This window comes from Dermacentor silvarum, chromosome 1 (assembly GCF_013339745.2).
Source record: "Dermacentor silvarum isolate Dsil-2018 chromosome 1, BIME_Dsil_1.4, whole genome shotgun sequence".
Taxonomy (NCBI): Eukaryota; Metazoa; Arthropoda; class Arachnida; order Ixodida; family Ixodidae; genus Dermacentor; species Dermacentor silvarum.
The window spans coordinates 188281275-188301536 of record NC_051154.1 but is presented as its reverse complement, the minus strand read 5'-3'; the positions used below and the strand labels follow the sequence as shown (position 1 = coordinate 188301536).

Here is a 20262-nt window from a genome sequence, read left to right as displayed (position 1 = left end):
ACATCACAAAATTTGTGTAGAATGGAACTGCACAGTTTATTTCATGGCACACTGCTGGTGCAGCAATTAAATAATTCACCCCAAACTTTTTCCACTACCACCCTTTCCATGTGCATTATTATATTTCCCATTGTGGTTTCGCACAGTAATCATCCTAACAAAGTGAGGGAATGCTGGACGAGTTGGTATTCTATAACAACAAATTGGCAGCATGACACACAAGGGATTAGGAAAGAAGTGGCAGCACAAGCGCTGTGTCATTGCTTCTTTCCTTGTACCTTGTGTGTCGCATTCCGAATATGTTGCCAACAGAGTGAAGGAGGCAACATGTTTTGTCTTAAAATACGTCATTCATTTCTTATGAGGTTGCTGATTAGAGTAGCCTGTTGCCATACATACACTGCATTGGAAGGAGGTCTGTGCCAAATTCCAAGAATTAATAGGCTCTGGTGATGGCATTTATTTTTTGCTTGCATCACATTTGCAGCTTAAAATTACATTGCCTCTTTGTTTCTACTTTAAATATCAAATTATATATTTACTTCACTTGCATTTCTGTACTTCACTTTGTATGCTATGGTGTGGCCTTTTTAAGTTGTGTTGATACCCCTTCACCTGCCCCACACACACACACACACACAATTTTTTTAAAGTTTTGCATATGGTTTTTCCGTAAACTTTTTCTTCTCAGAATTTTCTTAGTTCAAAACACTCAAATAACAACAGCATGAAAAATATTTCCAGCACATTTTCAGCGTGGCATTATGTAGTGTTGATGCATCAGCCTCCTGCGACGTGATTAGGACACTATATTACGTTCAAAATTTACACAATGGGGTGTTTAGGGGTATCCAATGTATTCACTTCAGCTGGTTACCAGACCGAACACATTTCACCTGAAAATATACTGTGGTCATTCTGTAATGTAAACGGGGCACTCCAAGATAAGCCAGTGCCACACTGAACACATGGTAAAAATATGTTCCACGCATTCGATACTTGAGGCATTCACACTGGTGAGTTGCACAAGTCGCATGCCCAGCTTGGTCACAAAGTGATGGTAGCAATTGGTTACTTTGGTTGAAAAGCAACGCTTTTTTTACAGTAGCTCTCTTCTCAATTTTTCAGCTCTGTGACCTAAGCTTCAAAACAGCTAAACCAGTCAGCAGTGTGTTGGAAGAGGATATTGGAATGTGCTAACACTTTACATACAACTTCCCGAGAACAGAGATGCTCCACCACTGCTGCTCTTTCTTTGCAAGGCAGTGAGCAGCCAGAGCTGCTCACTCCCTAAAGTGGTTCCTCAGGACCACCAATAAAGTTCTTTGTCTGTCTGTCCCTTGCAACACTGACACCATCATGGTACATTTTAAGACAGTGCAGTAAGATCATCTTCAAAATACAGTGGAACCTCTTTGATACAATTAATACGTGTTTCGGGATAAGTGGTCCCCCCCCCCCCCCCCCCAATATATCATTTGGTTGGATAATACGTTGGATGATACGACTTTGGGATGGATACGCTTTATTTTCCGGTTCCTGTGAAGATTGTAATAACGAGGTTCTACTGTATGTGGCAAGAGCCAGAGAATAACAGAAGTGAAATGAAGCGAGGCAAGCACGTTTGAAACAAACACAAATTCGAGCACAGCAAGATGGTGTGAATTCCAAAAATTTTTGCCTACAGGAGGTGAACAAGATGCAAGCAGACATGTCTCTGTTGGTGACCCGTGCTTTCTTTCATGCTGTTTAATCATGAAGGTGCAAAATACTTCGACATGAACAGGCATAACAGCACTAACAACCCATCCGAGGTGGCACCTCATAGGTAATGCTTGCCAGTGTGAACATCTCTAGTCTTGTGTTGTCCTTGGTCGTGCGACCGGTGTCAATTACCAGTGTGAATGCATCTTTAGTGCTAACTTGATAATTAAATAGTCAGAGGAGTTACTTTAGTCTATGCATGCGCACAAAAGCATTTGGCTTTATACCTAGCAAAACAAGTTGGTTTCTAAGTAGTACACCTGATAGGGCACTCTTCAGCGTCGATCATGAGATTAAGCCATGTACAGTGACCTGCGTTCTTATTTAAACAACATATTTTACACTTCCCTGTGTCTTGTTTCCACTGAAATTTTATGAGGTTGTATTTTTCGGTCTGCGTTGTTCAATAGAACACTTGGTATCATTGTTTGCCTGACTCGTCGGGACTCTTAGTTGCTGGCAGGCAGCAAAACCAGTCCACATCTCTGCAACAACTTGCTTTTCTGATGACAAAGGGTGCTTGTGATGCTTTTTCATTTTCTTCTGGGTAGACCAGACACGAAAAGGTGCCAAACTTATTATCGAACATGTAGACCAAGAGATGCTTCTTGTTGGGAAATGTCAGTAAGAATGAAGCTGCAGTAAGCACAAAATCTGCTTTTAAGGTTGATAAAATAAAAAGTGCTGTGTGCTGTTTAGGCGTTGATGCAACCTGTAGAATAGTGGCGCTAAACTGGCACTACAAATTCTTGCAGGTGCTTCAGCATGTTCGGCTCCCTTTGCTCAGCCCAAAATTTCTTGTGGGCACAGTGGGCTCAGACCTTCTCATTAAAAGCGATGAAGTGTGTCGCGACTTGGTGGATGAAGCCAAGAATTACCTGTTGCTGCCCCAGGAAAGGCCACTCATGCAGGGCCCACGCACTAGGCCTAGGAAGCCTGTGCGTAGAGGTGAAGTCCTCTTTGCAGGTAAAGCTTTCGTGTTTTTCTTTTTTTTTAAATTCTGCAAAAGAACTTGTATTTTGGTTATATTTTCTTTCTTCCTCTTTTCTTTTTTTGTTAAAAGCATTACTTTTTCAGTTGAAATTAACCCTGACTACATTGCTCAATGCCTTGTTGGTTATATGTACTACATCATTCTTCATGGCCATTGTTGCATTTATGTCCTATCTGCAAAAGCCTGCAGGCCACTGTGAACATGGCTGGAGTGGGCTTTTACCAAAGCAGCTGGGCTGTGCTCACCAGCACTCACCGGAGGCATGTTTACAGACAATGAGAATGCGTCTCTCACCCTTGTCCTATTACTGATAGCAGAGTTTTGATGGACGAAGACAAGACTGACAAAGTGCTGAAAATCAATGCTTTGTCCGTCTTGCCTTCTTTTCGTCCAGTGCAGTTTTCATGCTGTTGTTTGTGGGTTATTCGTGTCTCACAGGAGACCAACCACCGCTTGAGCTGCTGAGCACGAGGTCGCGGGATCGAATCCCAGCCACAGCGGCTGCATTTCGATGGGGGCAAGATGCGAAAACACCCGTGTACTTAAATTTAGGTGCACGATAAAGAACCCCAGGTAGTCCAAATTTCCGGAGTCCCCCACTACGGCGTGCCTCATAATCAGAACTGGTTTTGGCACGTAAAACCCCATACTTTTTTTTTAGACCAACCACCGCGGGTTCAAGCTTAACAAGCCACAGGGCCGTCCGTGTCAGCCGTTGGCACCAGCACTGCACAAACGCCCGCGTGGCGGGGAAGCGACTTTACAATTGCTAGTAGGTACAGCGGGCACGTGGCACTGCAGGTCCCGTGACTTCCGCTTAACACGTGTTGCCATGGCAATCATGGAGACTCAGCGACAAAGCGACCTTGCCAAGCGCAGCTCCTAGGTGCCTAGGGACCGAATCATTTAGGGACTTTTTACAAGACGCGTTGTATGTCTGGCGGTGTCTGGGCCACGCCGCCCGCGCTTTATTATTCTAGCGTTTGTTCTAGTGGCGAAAAGCCGTGCAGTAGTAGTGGTGTGGCATGTAGGCTTTTGAACGAGACGGTCTTTGGAGGGACCGCCAGTATAGTTTGTGCGCAGGTGCAAATACAAGCGGGTGCGAGAGAGAAAATCGGGGGGCTTTTGCTCCTTGCATATCTGACTTTGCCTAGGTACTACGGCGGAAAACTTAGTTTGCTCGTTTTATATGCATTTGTCCCTAGGCTAGCCAGCATGTGCATTTGTGTTGATGACGCTGTGCACATATTTTGCTCTTGTGCTCCTACGATGTTTCTGGTGAGTTTGTTGCGTCTTTTTGGTCCAACGGTAACATAGGAAATCGTGCGATAGTCGCGAGGGGATCATTGAACCTGTGAGATTGAGGACGAATCAGATAACTTTAATTCTAAAGCACTCCATGCTCATGTATTTGTCATCAGTGCATACTGTAGTGCACCGTTCAGGAGATTCACGTGAACGAAAGCACTTCTACGTGTTCAGTTAAAACACATTTAGCACCCTGTAGGTGGCTCTGTCTGCGCAAGCGGACACTGCTCTCGTTTGTGCCCCGGTGCCGTGGCGGAAGCCGTGGTGCCGGGCGCTGACGCGAAGCGTCAGTTGGGGTGTTGCTACGCTGCGCTCCGCAACACCCCAAATAAATAAAATACTGCTCCAGTCAGGTAGACTGCTCCCTCCCTGATAGTGAGATTATATTTGGATCATCAAAACAGTGATGCGTTTATTTAGTTATAGCATCGATCCCTTAACAGCAGCCACAGTTGTACAAAAGGACCAAAGAAAGTTCTTCGCCGTAGTACCTAGGCAAAGTCAGAATTCAAGGAGCAAAAGCCCCCAGATTTTCTCTCTCGCACCCATTTGTACGCGCGCCTGCACACAAACTACTGGCGGTCCCTCCAAGCGGAAGTCATGAGACCCGCAGTGCCACGCCCCCGCTGTACCGACTAGCATTGTAAAGTCGGGGCGGGGAACCAAAGGGGTCCCGCACCAAGGGCGAAAATACAGAAACGGGCGTCTATAGCACGTCGCTGCAAGAGCATAGGCTCAAGCTGGGACACGCCGCTGGGAAAAGTCCCGGCGGTTATGGTACTTGCTCTGGCGATAACCAATGGGTCAACTCGCGAGAGCTCGGGCAATCTCCTTTGGCTTGGGCTTTCGGCAAGTGCGGCTCGGCGTGGTACGACCTCACGCGAGCACTAGGCACCGCTCGTCGGCTTAGCGTCGGGAAAGGGATCAGCCCAAGTACGCACTCCCCGCATGGGCAAAGGCACCGTGTGCGAGCTCAAGTCCTAGTCAAAAAGGTGTCAGCGGACGAGAGGAAAGCATGTATGTACCCTGCGCTGGTCCTGGAGATAAGAGAGCCACGCTCAGTAACTAGCAGCCGAAGAGCGGCCGCGCAGTGAGGTCAGCGCCCCCCCGCCCTCACCGCGAGCCACCGCGTGTGGAGCGCCACCGCTGGAACCAGTTGGGAGCGGGCGGGGATAGGTGAGGGGACGGCAGAACAGGTGAAGCCCGCGCAATGGCGCCAGCGCCTCCCTCAATCCCCACATGTTTAAAGTATGAACCTAGAGGTTTAACTTTGTTGGTGACACATGCTAAGACGTTTAAGCGCAATAAGAGACATTGATGAAGGGTGTGGACACACAAGCACTTCTGTGTGACAACTCAGCGCATCTGTGTCTTTTATTGCACTTGAACACTTTAGCATAGTAGCTATCGAGGCATTCATGTGACAGATCTATCGAGCTTATAATCATGTAGTTCTTTAATAGCATTTAAATAGCCCTTTAGTAGATGCTGCCAGTACCTGGTGTTATGTGGCGCAAGGCAGATATGGTCTGTAGAGCCAGACATGGCTACTTAGGTGTGCTGGTGAGAGCAGCTCACATTGATGCAGAAGCTGCATTTGCCTGCTAGGAAAGAAAGAAGCACTGGTATGACCAGAAAAGCATTGAGCAGTGATAACGTCATCAAAAATGTGAACAAGTTCCGTCACTTAGCACTTAATGGTGCATATTCAGATAATATATTGTATCTACAAAGCCCATTGTGCTACTAGTTAGCACTTATCACCACCAATAATCTGAAAAACATTGTGAACACAAAACAAACACTTGCTCTGTTTGTGAACTAGCAGACACCTCAGACAGGGTCGGAGAGGGTCTGGGGTCTGCCCCACTTCCTTCATTATTTTATTTAACGTTATTTTTCAGTTGTAATATCACAAACGTGATTTTTTTAGCTTTCTGTGGTGCATTCACTTGAACTTCCTTTGACAGTATGGGAAATTTTGCAGAAAACCTTTTTTTTTTTTATCTTAGGCTTTTGCAGCTGTGTGGAATTTTGTTGCATTTGGCTTTTATATCAGCAGGTTACCAAAAATAACTTTCTGTTGGAAACTTGGAAAGTACAAATATCCACTTTAGTAAGGAATTAGTCATATGTTCTGACTGGTAAAGTTGTGCGGTAACGCACAAGCTGTTTGCGCTGGTTCATTGCAGCATTCAAATTATGAAGGTGTCTTGTTGGCAGTGACTAGGAACAATTGTGATGGGCGAAATATGTTCTTTCCTATGATTGTCTTTGTGGTACGATTGTGCATTGCACTCTTGCTATTGATATCTTTATTGTGTTATTTTTTTCTTTCCAGTTTTGTTTATTCTTCTGATGTGCACAAAATATGTCTGATGTAGTCTGCTGTCGCATAGGCCACTAGGCTGTTGGCAGCCACTGGTTAATAAAATTCTGTCTACCACTAGTTTATGGACAGTGCTGACTTCATGTCCTTGTGGTATCTTTTTTAACATCTGTGAACTCGATGAACTGTGACACATACGCCATGTGACAGATGTGAAGGTCATTGCTGCCATCTTTTGTGAGGCTAACTCTGCTTGAGGGCTTGTCTCTTACCAGTATTCTTGCTTATGTGGTACAGCCAGTGCAACTGGGCTTTAAGCAATAGGATGAGGGTGAAAGGCACCCTCTTTATCATATATAACTGTACTGCTGTTGAACATAGTGCCACCGCTCATGTGTTAGACCACTCTGGCACAGCAGCTTATAAACTTGACAAAGACAGTGCCGTGAACCATAGCAGCATTTTTGGTGATCATTCAGTGTCTATCACTGTGCAAAGCTGCACTTGCTTGAGCGCAGGCTTGCTAAGTTACAGGATCTTCTTTTCAGCAATTACTTTGTAAAAGTATCTCACTCACTCTAGCTCTGTCTTCGTTCCTCTGTCGTAACCTTATTTTGTCTCCGCCTCATAAGACGAGTAAGAGTGTGTTTTCTGAACGTTATGGGCAGTACATGTTCTTCATTTATCCTGGTTGCACTATTTCATTTATCCTGGTTGCACTATACATAAATTAAATATATGGTCAAGTAACTTTAGAAGAGCAGTATAAGCAGTATTATAATTGCATGGGTTCATTGATACCTTTGTTGCTCAGCTGGTGCTTTGCTATGGTAACTAATGGGCTGTACCTCAGGCTGTGCTTCCATTGGTGCAGAGTTAAGTAGTTCTGTCTGTATTACCATGTAGTCAAGACTTATCTTTGTTAACAACATCACTCAAATGTTTTATTGATTTGATTACCAGTGATCTGATATAATTGAGACTTTGTAAATCAGTTTGTGTAGATTCGAGTTTAAAGTAGCCCATTGTGTTGGTTAGAAATTATGTGTTGTACGCTTTCTTTTGCTTTAGTACACGAAGCACTTAGAAGTTATTTTGGCTACTTAAATAAATTTTTTATTTTCTTTCAGTGGGTGGATGGTGCAGTGGCGATGCTATTGCCAGTGTGGAACGCTATGATCCTCAGGCTAACGAGTGGCGAATGGTGGCACCCATGAGCAAACGTCGGTGTGGTGTTGGTGTTGCAGTGTTGAATGACCTTCTTTATGCTGTTGGTGGTCATGATGGCCAGTCATATCTTAACAGCATCGAACGGTTAGAATTTTCATGTTTGTTGTATTATCTGTGCTTATCATGGTGACCTATAACGGACAAAAAGTGAACAGAAAAAGCACTTGTATTGCTTTTGTTGCTTGTATGCACAATGAAATGCATAATTTGTAGCATTGGCAAATTGCATGCTAATGAATCATTACAAAATTATGAACAGAGAATACTGTGCTTTTTATTCCAGTGTGTATGAAAAGATACTTGGTTTTCTCAAAGCAATGTTACATAATGCAACAATGTGCCTGTGCTGATGTTGACCTAGAAATAGTGCTATTTCTATTACTGCAGCCAGTACTTACATATAAAATTAGTTGCTACGGCGTCAAATTTGAACTGCGCTACGGTGATGTTCAGTAGGCAGTGTTGTGGGCACCGCCCCTCTGCACCATAGCCTTCGCAGTTAAAGGCATTTAAGAAGGAGCGCGAGCACCGCGATGGGGATCAAAGCTGATCTGTGATTGCGATTACTTCCGTTTCTACTGAACGCATTGAAGTACTTTGAACGCATTGAAGTACTTTTTGCTGCAAAGTATTTCTGAAATAGTCTGTTTTAACTTCAAATGCATTTCTCGACTTCGGAAAATAGTGTTTCAAGGCCCCTTTAAAAATGCGCTGTTGTTCCGTTGACTTTTTTAACAAAATGCCTTTTTGTGTATTGAAGCTCAGAAATTGCTGAAAGGCCAATGTATTTTCTCGCAACCTTTGGTAATGCAAATCTCAAAATTGGTGTCATCCTCAGAATTCGTTCTAAGTAGATATGACTTTAGAAGTAACTGGCTACAATTCGGAAATTGAAATTTATGCGTGAAGTAATTAGTCAAATATTCACTTTGATTTCTCGTGCAAGCAATGTCTGCCTCTGGGTGTAACCTAGCTCAAGGAGTAGAATTGTGCTACTTGCGACGGCTTATTCTTTAAAATTCTGTTAACAATAAAATAATACACCCTGTAAACCTTTTAAAGTCCTGTATAGCATGTGCACAGACCACTGCTCTATAACTGTACAAGCCAGGAAGAAACTAAATGCCATGCGAGCCCCTTTCTAGCGCCATCCACATCGCCCATGATATAATGTATAAGCTTTGATATATGCCGACCCGCCGGGATGGCTCAGTCAGCTAAGGCGTTGCGCTGCTGAGCACAAGATCGCGGGATCGAATCCCGGCCGCGGTGGCCGCATTTCGATGGAGACGAAATGCAAAAACGCCCGTGTGCTTGCGTTGTAGTGCACGTTAAAGAACCCCAGGTGGTCAAAATTAATCCGGAGCCCTCCACTACAGCGTGCGTCATAATCAGAACTGGTTTTGGCACGTAAAACCCCAGAAAGAAGAAGAAGATGATATATGCCGATTTTCTTACTTTTTAACAACTACTGCTTGTCAGGTTATAACCAAATTGGCTGCTGTATATTAATATTGTTAACTCTCATGTATGTGATATTTTTTTTCAGCACTGGAGTGCATAGTGCTATGCCACACAGGATGATCATTTTTAAGTTTTCCGAAATTCTTAAAAATTGCCTGTTGCAGACATAATTCTAATCCTTGAGCTGGGTTCTTTAGAGAGGCGGACATTACTTGCCCGCAAAATCGAAACACATATTCAAATAATTTAAAAAATCCACTAATTAACTTATAATTACTTTATGACACATATTGCAATTTACGAATTGTAGCCGGTGAGCTTGCAAGGTGTATCCACTTGAAATGAATTTCTAGAATCATACCAATTTGGAGGTATGTGCCATTAAACTCGCTTTAAAAATGCACTGTTGTTCCCCTTATATACCAAAACGCTCATTTATGCATTAATGCACAATAGTAACCAGACCGTCCATGTTTTTTGTTCTACACTTTGGGAAATAGTATCTTAAATTGGTCTCATCCTGGAGATTCATTTCAAGTGGATACGTCTTGGAAACCCACCAGCTTTGTTATTGGTTCACACACCACTGTGCTGCCATTGTTGCAGAGGTTGGCCACTTGGCATGACAGATAACATGAAGTGAATAGAATTGAAGGGAAAGAACCCTTACAAAATACGGCCCCAGGACACTTTCTTTATGTGTAATTACTTAAGAGTGCAATGTGCAGTCACTGTGTAGCCAGCAGACATGTTGCAGTCTAGATACATTTAGGAGCCTAGAACAAACCACTGTCATAAATGTAAGCAAACCTGGAAGTGCAGAAATGCATTCAGAGCTAGTAATTTGACTTGTTTGCATTTGGATTTATGCTGAGAGTATATTTGACAGGCCCTTTGGGCATGAATGAAAAGCGATCATGGTTTGTCATTTACACTGTTATTTATATTGAGAGCTCTACTTGTATCCTGCTAATACATCATTTCAACTTTGGTGTAGGTATGATCCCCAAACAAATCAGTGGTCAAGTGATGTTGCCCCGACAAGCTCCTGCCGTACAAGTGTCGGAGTGGCTGTACTTGATGGTTACTTATATGCTGTGGGAGGTCAAGATGGTGTCTCATGTCTCAATTTTGTTGAAAGGTGCGTGTTCTACTTCGACCTGTTTGCATGACACATTTTGATAAAATTTATGAGTGCGCCAAACATGTGATGATAGTTTGCTGAGCAACATTTTCATTCTTATTTGTTTACTGCTTCTGAGTAACTTTCACGCATACAAGGTGTATTCGTAGAGCCTGTTTGTGTACATTTATGAGACCAGTAAGACAATGGGTCATTAGGTAGGATAGTATGAAGGAAAGCAACATACAAGGAAGCAAGAACTCACCACTGTTCCTTAAAACGTAAGGATGTACACAGTGGTGTAGCCAAAAATTTATTTGGGGGGGGAGGGGGAGGGTTTCATAGGCCACTACCACTCCTTCCCCTCCTTCACCCCCTATCTCTCTCCCTTTCTATCTCCTCCTCCCCTTTCTATCTCTCTCTCTCACGCACGCACGCACACACACGCACACACAGGGTGTTTCAGCGAACACTTTCAAAAATTCTTAAAGGTTGCCAGTGGCAGATAGCACAATTCTAGTTCATGAGCTGGTCTATTCGAAGAGGCGGACATTACATGCACAAGAAATTGAAATGCACAATTGCTTAATTAACAAAAATTTACTAATTAAGTTTTGAACTAATTACCTGATGGCCCATATTGCAATTTACAAATTGTAGCCGTGGAGTTCGCAAGGCGGATCCACTTGGAACGAATTCTCGGGATGACACCAGTTTCGAGATGTTAATTCCGAACTTTGCGGAGAAATGCATTGGCGTTCCAGTTAGGTTCTTAACAAAATGTCGCTTTTTGCATTGAAGCCCAAAATTAACTGGAACTCTTCTCAAGTTTATTTACGTAATGAAAGGCAAAGGCAAGGGAAAGAAAAAAAAGGGGGGGGGGAAGGGGGGGTTTATGCGTTTTCTAGACAGGCAAGTCGCAATATTTTCGGAATCCTTTTCTTCCGTGCAGTGCTGTCTGGTCAACGATTCGGTCAAGTACCAGAAATGAGAAGCTCTTCGACGACATGAAGGCCTGGTGGGGAGCAACAATGCCCCCAAGTTTTAAGCACGCGCTCGTCCCCTCTTTCTCTGTGTGTGTAACTTGTAGCGCTGATCGCCCTCAATAGTTATATAGACGAGAAAACGATCGCCAGAAGGCGCTGCTGCGCCTCCTGACAGCGCCCCTAATGTGTAAATGTGCTCACGCATAAATCGCTGCTCATGCTCACGGCGCTCCGTTTTCTACGGAGGCAGATCGCGTGCTTGCTGAACAGCGATGCAAAGACTGCAATGCGGTTTCAAGAAGGTTGCCGACGCCGACAGCTTTTTTCGTGGCGGCAACCTGAAGAAAGGGGAGCGTCTGCTTCCACACATGTGTGGCGTTGGAACAAATTGTGGGCGGTGATGTGACAGTGAAAGCCAAGTGCGTGTCGGAGGGGTCCAACAAGATTGTATACGACATCGAGTTAGAGGTACACACCGAGTTCAGTAATTTAGTCACTTTTATTTCTCTTTGGTGCAGTTACAAAGCGGTCATTCATGCTTGCAGAGATGTGCAGAGACGGTGACGATTGTCGTTGGTTTCGTTGGCAGCTGGGTGCACACACACGGTTGCTCTTATTTTTGCTCCCAATGAGTGGCATCAGCACTGTCAGCACAGAAAGAACACATGCATTAGGCACCAATAAGCCAATAAAATTAACGATGTAAGTACTACATATGCGCATAATGCTTTATATCATGCTGTATAAATATTTAATGTATATCCTGCCTTATTCAATGCAGATGTTAGTCATGGCAACTCATTGCATTAGTGAGCAAGGTATCTTTTCACTGCTCATGAGAAATCGCTCGTACAAACTGCTCCGTGAAATGAACCCAGATCACGGTAACTGGCGATTATCTTGGGACCATAGCACGAGCGCAAGAATTAGCAATACATACCTCATCAAAGCAAATCTACTTTCTCATCGGGCGAACGCCCCGCCACACCGATGGCCGGCTACTACACGCAACGAAGATTTTTGGCAGGAAGGGTGGAAGAATGTGCAAAATGGCAATTACTTTAACCCTTTGCAGTCCGTTGTCCGGCAGGGCCCGACAATGCAACACGGCCGTAGCGGTCCGCTGTCGGGCACCGCCCGACAAGGGTGTTCGGGGGTTAAATTTCGCGGTTTTTCTCACTGTGATTCGTGCGCATTCTCTGTATACATGATGCGCCATCTTTTGAGGGATAAATAAACTTTGTTTGTTGAAGTTTACTTCTCTTTGCACTAGGCTGCAGCACAATGTTCAGCACGGCTTCTAGATACCAGAGCGTTCTCACTTCCGCGCGCAACCGCACGTTTGCGCGGTTCGCTGAGAAGCATGACCACATTTTCACCGCATGCATTTTACGGTGGTGCATTTAGTGAAAGCTTCTAGGGGTTTCCATTGTCAATCACTTTATTTTGAGGCGCACACAGCTGCCGAATCATGCTGAGAAAGAACAGCGACACCTGCAGTACCGCCGCAACCTCATCCTACAGCTGGTGGGCGACGTAAGGGCTAGAGCCAAAAATCGAGGCCCGTCTGCGCGGAAGGAGTGCGAGGAAAGGCTAGATCGGAGGAGCCATTTCGTCTACAAGTTCCCAGGCCGAAGCAGCAAGGACTGTGCCGCTTGTACCGATCGATAAACAAACGGAGGCAGCAGGGAAACTGTGTTTTTCCAAAAAACCTGCAGTAACAACCCTGGCCTGCACCCAGGAGAATGCTTCGAGCGGTATCACACGCTGCTCAAATATACGTAGAGGTGTTGCCTGCAGAATGCAAGAGAAAAAAATATATATCCTGTGAGTTTTTCTTCCACAGTTGGTGGTTTTGTTAGCGGCGCCACAAACTGGCAAAATAGTTTCAGACCGGAACAGCCGGAAAGTGGGTAAAAGTTTCGGACCGCAAAGGGTTAAGGGGGGACAACGCTTTCGCATTGCGAAAAATGGCTAAAAAAAATCGATTTTTTGAAAATCAAATTTTCAGTTTCTACAACTCTTATTCTATCCGATTCCAAAATATCATCCCTGAAAACCATGTAGAAGTGCTCTAAAAAAATTGTTATATCAGCCAAGGTGCCGAAAAATTTCGCGGAAATCGCTTAAGAACCGCGTTTTTCAAGCCACGATATCTCTGGAATGGCGTAGCCGAGCGCCGCCATCTTGGTCTCGTTGAAAAGCGCATTTCTCCATCTTCAAATTTGCCGCTTCAGCTATCTCCTCCATACAGAAACGAGCACACAAAAAGCAAATGATTGAAGGTCGTGCCGGAGTCACCGATTGGCCGCACCCGCCACGTGACTCCAGCGCGGTTCGCCATTGGTCCGGTGCTCGCTCCGTGATGGCGTCGTCTGCACCGCTTGTTGGAGGCGTTGGTTGCGGTCTCCTCGCGTTCCTTAATCTCGACGAGTGTTAAAACGGGCGCTACGCGGACATCGCAGTAGCGTGGCCGATCCCACTTTTTGTGGACGTCTCAGACCCGTGGCTAGGCATTCCGAGCATCGGCGACGCGGACTTCGCAACTAAGCTTTGGGCACGGAATCATCGGACATGAGGCTAAGCCTTTCGCGCGTAGGCGCTTCTGACTCGCGGAATTCTCGGATCCTTGCCTAAGCATTTCGTGCATCGGCACCTCCGACTGCGCAACTAAGCACATCGAGCATCGACTACTCGAGCCCACGGCTACGCATTTCACGCGTCGGCACATCGCTCATCGAATGTCGACTCCTCGGACCCGCGGCTCAGCACTTCGCGCGTAGACATCGCGAGCGTCGACTCCCAGAGCCCGCGGCTAGGCATTTCGCGCGTCGGCACATCGCTCATCGAGTGTCGACTCCTCGGACCCGCGGCTAGGCACTTCGCGCATCGGCACCTCGAGCGTCGACTCCTCGAGCCCGCGGCTAGGCATTTCGCGAGTCGGCACCTCGGACTGCGCGATTGAGCTCACCGAGCGTCTATTCTTTGGACCCGCAACCAGGCATTTCGCACATCGGCACCTCAGACCCGCAACTTAGCACATAGCGCGCCGACTCTATTATCGTATTGCCACGATATCTCGTACCAATACCTATAATACCACCCCTTCATAAGGAGAACCTCATCATATGCTCTGTTCACTAGGCCACTTGAGCTGGCACAGACACCTGGCTGCAGAAGTGAGGCATCATAAAAAAAAAAAAAAAGTACAGGCTGGAAAGCACCTAGCAGCTGCATTGCTGCCTATCTATCAGTGGCTCTCCTAACCTCCATAGCCATTGTCAATGGAAGATGATCCAAAACGCTGCTGAGAGCCTTCATTCAGTACCATGGTCGATTCTACCAAAAGAAAACAATGCCTCACTGACTGTACTAGAGACTGCTATCAATGAGCCAGTCTGCAGGTACAATGCTAGTACTACTGTATATTTATACCCACATAGTTCTGCACCTCACTTGGTTTGAAACCCAGGCACCATGCTCTTTGTAGAGCAGCAGTAAAGAATGCCATACAAACATGAAAAACGCAGAACGAAGGCACAGCAGACCACAGGCCACATGTCCAAGCCCCACATCACAAAACACATCAAAGATTACAAATTTGGTGTGTTTTAGAGAACTAAAGAGAAGTTGAAACTTTGAGAGCCGTTTTCTCAAAACTGTCTTTTCGCCTTTCTGCTCAGTTTCTGGAGCTGATTTCTTCATTACCGTTTAGCCTATTTTGATTCTGTTTTTTTTTTTTTTTCACGTTCCTTGGACTACAGTGCAGGTCGAGACAGTCTTGCATTTTTATCTTGACTTTTTATAAATTTATGGTGTGCCTAGGCAATTCGTTCACCCCGAAAGTGTGCTTGGTGCGAAGGTAACTTGAAAAATGACTATCTAAAAAATTTGGGCTGTGAAAAAAAAAAAGTAAGACTGCCACGACCTCCAGCACGCATTGAGCTATGCAGTCAATACTCAACGAGCCTTCCATCATGTTTTTTAAGCTCCCCAGGCCCTCCAGAAAGTTCAAGAGAGAAAAATTCTGCTCAATAAAATGTTCTCAAGGTATCACTCTGAAACTTTTATGGAAGTATCAGGGAGACATTCTAAACATTTGTGCCAATTTTCATCAAAATCCATGAAGAAATCAGGAAGTTGATTTTTAAAGCCACGTCCCCCCTTAAAGCATGCTTGGATATTGTGAACCTAGAAAGCATGGCCAGGCAACAAACATAACGCGCATGTCTCGGGCTGCTGCTTTCTGATCTGCCGCTTACCGACGCACGCGATGGCCGCAGCTTGCACTAAATACGGATTGCCACCACGTAAAAGACAAGTAGCGCGCGGACCCTTTTGTTGCTAACTTGCTTGCACAACTGACAATTTAAGTTGCAGCGTTTGGAAAAGGGATATCATTCTCTTGTGCTCGTCCTTGCCGATCGCGAGTGAACGAGCAGTACAATCAATTAAATTCGGGGGTTTTAGGTGCCAAAGCCACTATCATTATGGGGCATGCTGTAATGGAGGGTCTCGGGAATAATTTTGACCACCGGGGGTTCTTTAACGTGCACAAAAATCAAAGTACACGGTGGCCGGGAATCGAGCTCGCGTCGTCGAGCTTAGCAGCGCAGCACGTATGCATTTACCGCTAAGCTAACACGGCGGATGTCACCGTACGATTCAACTACGTGACACGTCTAAACAAACGGCCATGCGCTAAATACAGGCACAGTACTATTGCGTTTTTATCGAGTGGCCGTGATATTGCACGCAAATGCAAAAGTACGTGACTTACTTGACTCCGCGCACTGCAGTTATCCACGCTTGTCATCTTCTTCTCGTACCACCTCCCTGGAATGCTGTAGGACTTCATGGGCGGCTTTCGACCTTTCGAGGCTGTTGTGGCAATCAACAACACAGCAGTATCGCATGCCACCTTTCCTGGTTGATGAGGTCGCGCTCGCCGTCACGAAAAGAATGCACACGATCGCTTGTGCCGTAGAGAACACGGGCGTGCACTGGCCCAGCGACGACCTTCGACACTTCCATCCTTCCGCCAGGGGAGCAATCGGCGTTGGTGCCGCGCGGGCAAACTTTAGGTTGCCTCGTCTATAGTTAACACGATTCGAAATGAGGTAGAGGCACACCGTGGCCACAATGTTCTGTCTATTACAGGTGCCAGGCAACACCACCTTTCTCCTTCTTTTCTCTCTGAAAGCGGCACACTTTTTGTGCCCATTTGCGCAAGGAGTGTGGTCCTAAACATAGCAGTCCTAAACATTATATTCAGGGGAGGGGGGTTTCTACTGCTGAAGATTTTTTGTTCATCGCCTCTCTGTCCACTCCTCAAATATGGTTCCAAGCAGCACATATCTTTACAAGCAGCAACGTCAGGCTGTGTATTTCTTATCCACTGAGGACCTCATCAGTGGTGTACTTTGTGTGTGTAACTGGTGACAGGCACAAAGCAAAGGTGGTCATTCCCCAGAGAATGATAAAGTCATCATTCTTTAAAGAAGGAAAAATATGCGGCTGCTTCAGACAGCTTTTTGCAAGCCTGTAGATTTTCTCTTTAATAAAGTTTTTCTCTCTCTCCGCTCCCATAATCACTATGGGCCTGTCATAGGTATACACGCCTGGGGGGAGTGGCGACGCAGGTGAACTTGTGTGTTCACTTTGAAAATGCTCTACACCGGCCGTGAACAAAGCTAAGGCCCCCAAAATTTCTGAAATCTTACTAGACGAAATGGCCCGTCAGCTTGCGCGTCTTGAAATGGGCTCTCTTAATTGTCTGCTCGCCCTATTCATGCCAACTAGCCGGTGTGTCCCTTGCATGGGAGGCAAAATGTCCCAGTAAATTACAATAATATTCACTATTGTAAATACTGTAATTATTGGAAATGGACCCTCTGTACATTTTTGTTCCCACTCTGCTGTCTCCAATTCTGTTCCCTCTTCATTGCACCATCCCCCCCTTTCTGGCCAATGTTCAGGTGTTGGCCATCACCAGTGCTGCCAGCACATTCCTCTTTTTTTCTTCCAACAAGCACATATGTAGTCACTTTTTCCGCAATTGGACGCAAGCTGATGCAGACGCGTAGTAAGCCGCACCTTTCTCCTATTTGTTCTTGGCGCGAGGGCGAAGACGTTTTGTTTGTGTGCATGGGAGAGAGGACTTCCCCATGACAACACCCCCTTTGGACCACTACTATCCCTCGACTTGCATTCGCATTGAACCTTTAATTACCTTTCATGCATGTGGCTCTTTCTGATTGCTGATAAGGAAAATTGGCACTCGCCTTTTGAAACTTTCTGTTCTGTTGGAAGAGGAAAGGAAGGGGTGTTTTGACTCCCCCCCCTGGTGACGTGAACGGATGTGCACATTCAGATGCATCAGACTCGGACATACATATCAACCAGCTTTCGCTGTTAGGAGATGAATTGCCACTCACCAACTCGCAATCTGATTGAATTATAAGTCGCATCAGACATGTTATTGATGTCTTAGAAGTTACCATATTTACTTGCATAATTAACACACTCATGTAATGAATGCAACCCCCACTTTTTCTATCAGTGTTTTTATTTATTTTTTCTCGCGTAATGATCGCACCCCGAACTTACTGCTGTGAAGTAGGAGACACACAGTGCAATTCGGCGTTCGATAAGGCGTTCAACGTGCCGTAACAGCAGCCGGATCTGAGGCGTTTTGTCGTGCTGTAGCGCCAGATCGGATGCCTGCGAACATCTCGAATCTGGCTGCCATTCTGAAGCGTCGGATGCTGTATCGGACCATAACCCGTAACCATAGCCAAATTGCACTGTGTGTCTCCTATTTTTGTCGCACACCCGGCATCTGATCTGGCATTACGACAAGGCAAAGCACTTCAGGTCCGGCTGCCATTCTGGTCCGTCAGATGCTGTATCGAATGCCGATCGTACCGCGTGTCTCCTTTTTAGAGGTGGCCACGAAAAGAAATCGCTCAAAGTTTTATCTTGCACAATGAACGCACCCCCTAACTTTACGCAAATTTTCCTGAAAAAAAATCGGTTCATTATACGAGTAAATATGGTACAATGCAAACTGGACATTCAAGAACAAACGTTTGTTTGTTAGTAGTAATGCAGCCCCAGATGTTTTATCAGATGCTGCACAACTGAGTTTCATTTGGTAACATTTCATAACACTCTCATATGCTCCATGAGTATGTTTCGTGAGTGATTGTGGCCTGTTAACCCTTTCATTACTGATATAGTTGATAATCTAGCTAGAAAGCCTGAATCGTTTATTTGCAACTGCTCTTCATCTGCCTTTGATTGTCATATGTTCATGACAACTTACCAAATGTCAATAAATAATAAAATCAGAAGTGTTGGGCTTTACCATGTGATACCATTTGCCTTTACATTTCTAACCACAGCTTCTAAAGTTAAAACAAATCTTTGCAGCTTCATAGACTCATAATATCATAACGAGCCTCCCATTTGCCAGCATTCAGATATTCCTTCTACCATTCATCAGACCAGCACTCCAGTTCATATTCACTGCCTAAAAAAACTGTGCACCTGCATGCTTCTTATCTTCTCTTGCAATGTGGACCAACCAGCTACTTTCTATGAAGGATACCACTGTCTTGAAAAACCAGTGAGGCCAACAACACCATGCTGTTACTCATTCAGACACTATCTACAAGCCTTGTAGTGCATATAGTACCAATAAGTCTAGAACTGCGGACAAATGATAAATGTCCCCTGTGTTGCACAAACGAGAAAACTTCTTTGAGGAGCTGTGCTCACGTGCACAAGTATGGTAACGATTAAGGTATTAGCATATCAGTATAACACTTGGCCCTACCAGCTCATCTCGGTACCTTCTTTGTTGTACCTCTGCTTCTGATGTCCCAAGTCTGTCAAGCCAGCTCACCATACAGTGAAATTTCTTTGCAGCCCTGCTTATGGCTGAGCAAACTTCGGTGTGGCTGTGCCGCGTATCATTATTGAAACATTGCTAAATCATTTAGTGGGAAAACAAGCATTGAAAAAGAAAGTGTGTGTGGTTCCTGGGGCAACAAGCATATTATTTGTGCCAGGTAATTGACTTTTAATGTGGGTCATATGTATTCTGGCATTGTATTCTCTAAATGAAATGACAGCCAAGTGCATTTTGCTGATGTATCTGATCCTATTCTGCATAAACTTAGGATGCGTACTAGAATTGGAAGATTCTGTGAGTTGTTCTATATAGTGCTAACATTTACTGCCTTTGTTCTTTGTTGCTTCATTGTTACACATGATGGCAAGGCGTACTGTGAAGACACTGCAATCTGATTACAGGTATGACCCACAGACAAATCGATGGGCCAAAGTGGCACCTATGAGCACCAAGAGGCTTGGGGTGGCTGTGGCAGTGTTGGGCAGTTATCTTTATGCCATGGGTGGCTCAGATGGCACATCTCCACTCAACACGGGTAAGATATTGCAGTGCTGCTTTATACCTACTGCTGTTCATTGCACATTGGGCTTAAAAATGAGTTTCTGTGATCTGCGTTCTTATGATTGCACACTGTATACATGCCCATAAAACCACTTTAATTCTGCGCTACTGGCACTTAATTTACAGAACATTTTATTTTAACCCCATCTCTCATGCATGAGTTGTACTCGCCCTAACAGTTCATACAAATTTTCATTTCCAGATCTTAGTTCCATTGTAAACCATGTATTTTTTTTTTTCACAATTTAACAAAGTAATTTCGTGACACGGTTTCGATTTAATGAAGTTTTCATTGATTTCAAGCATGTGCTATGAGCCTGTATAGTTAGTAAATCTAGCAAAAAACTAGAATTGTTGGCCAAGGCAAAAGTTATTTAAATTGTCCTACCACATAAAAAATTTGAGCGGCAAAGACGTAGTGAAAGCATGCGCACCAGGGCTCGGTATGCAGGAAACACCGCTGTGCCATTTGTCACTTCGGTGAAGAACTGATGGACGCTATGGGGCGTAGGGCAGTGCGGAGCGCTCAGAGGAATACTAGAGGGGACGATTTCATCTGCAAGGGGGGTGGGGAGAAGGTGAACG

The 20262-nt window shown here is 45.0% G+C and overlaps 1 protein-coding gene across 1 annotated transcript in view; it reads left to right on the top strand.

Annotated features, from left to right (window-relative positions):
• LOC119436538 (kelch-like protein diablo) overlaps positions 1 to 20262 on the top strand; it is a 41913-nt gene that overhangs the window by 9617 nt on the left and 12034 nt on the right. The window contains exons 4-7 of the mRNA XM_037703408.2: positions 2520 to 2730; positions 7526 to 7709; positions 10087 to 10230; positions 19518 to 19651. Of these exons, the coding sequence (XP_037559336.1) occupies positions 2520 to 2730; positions 7526 to 7709; positions 10087 to 10230; positions 19518 to 19651 (673 nt within the window). The remainder of the gene's footprint in view (positions 1 to 2519; positions 2731 to 7525; positions 7710 to 10086; positions 10231 to 19517; positions 19652 to 20262) is intronic.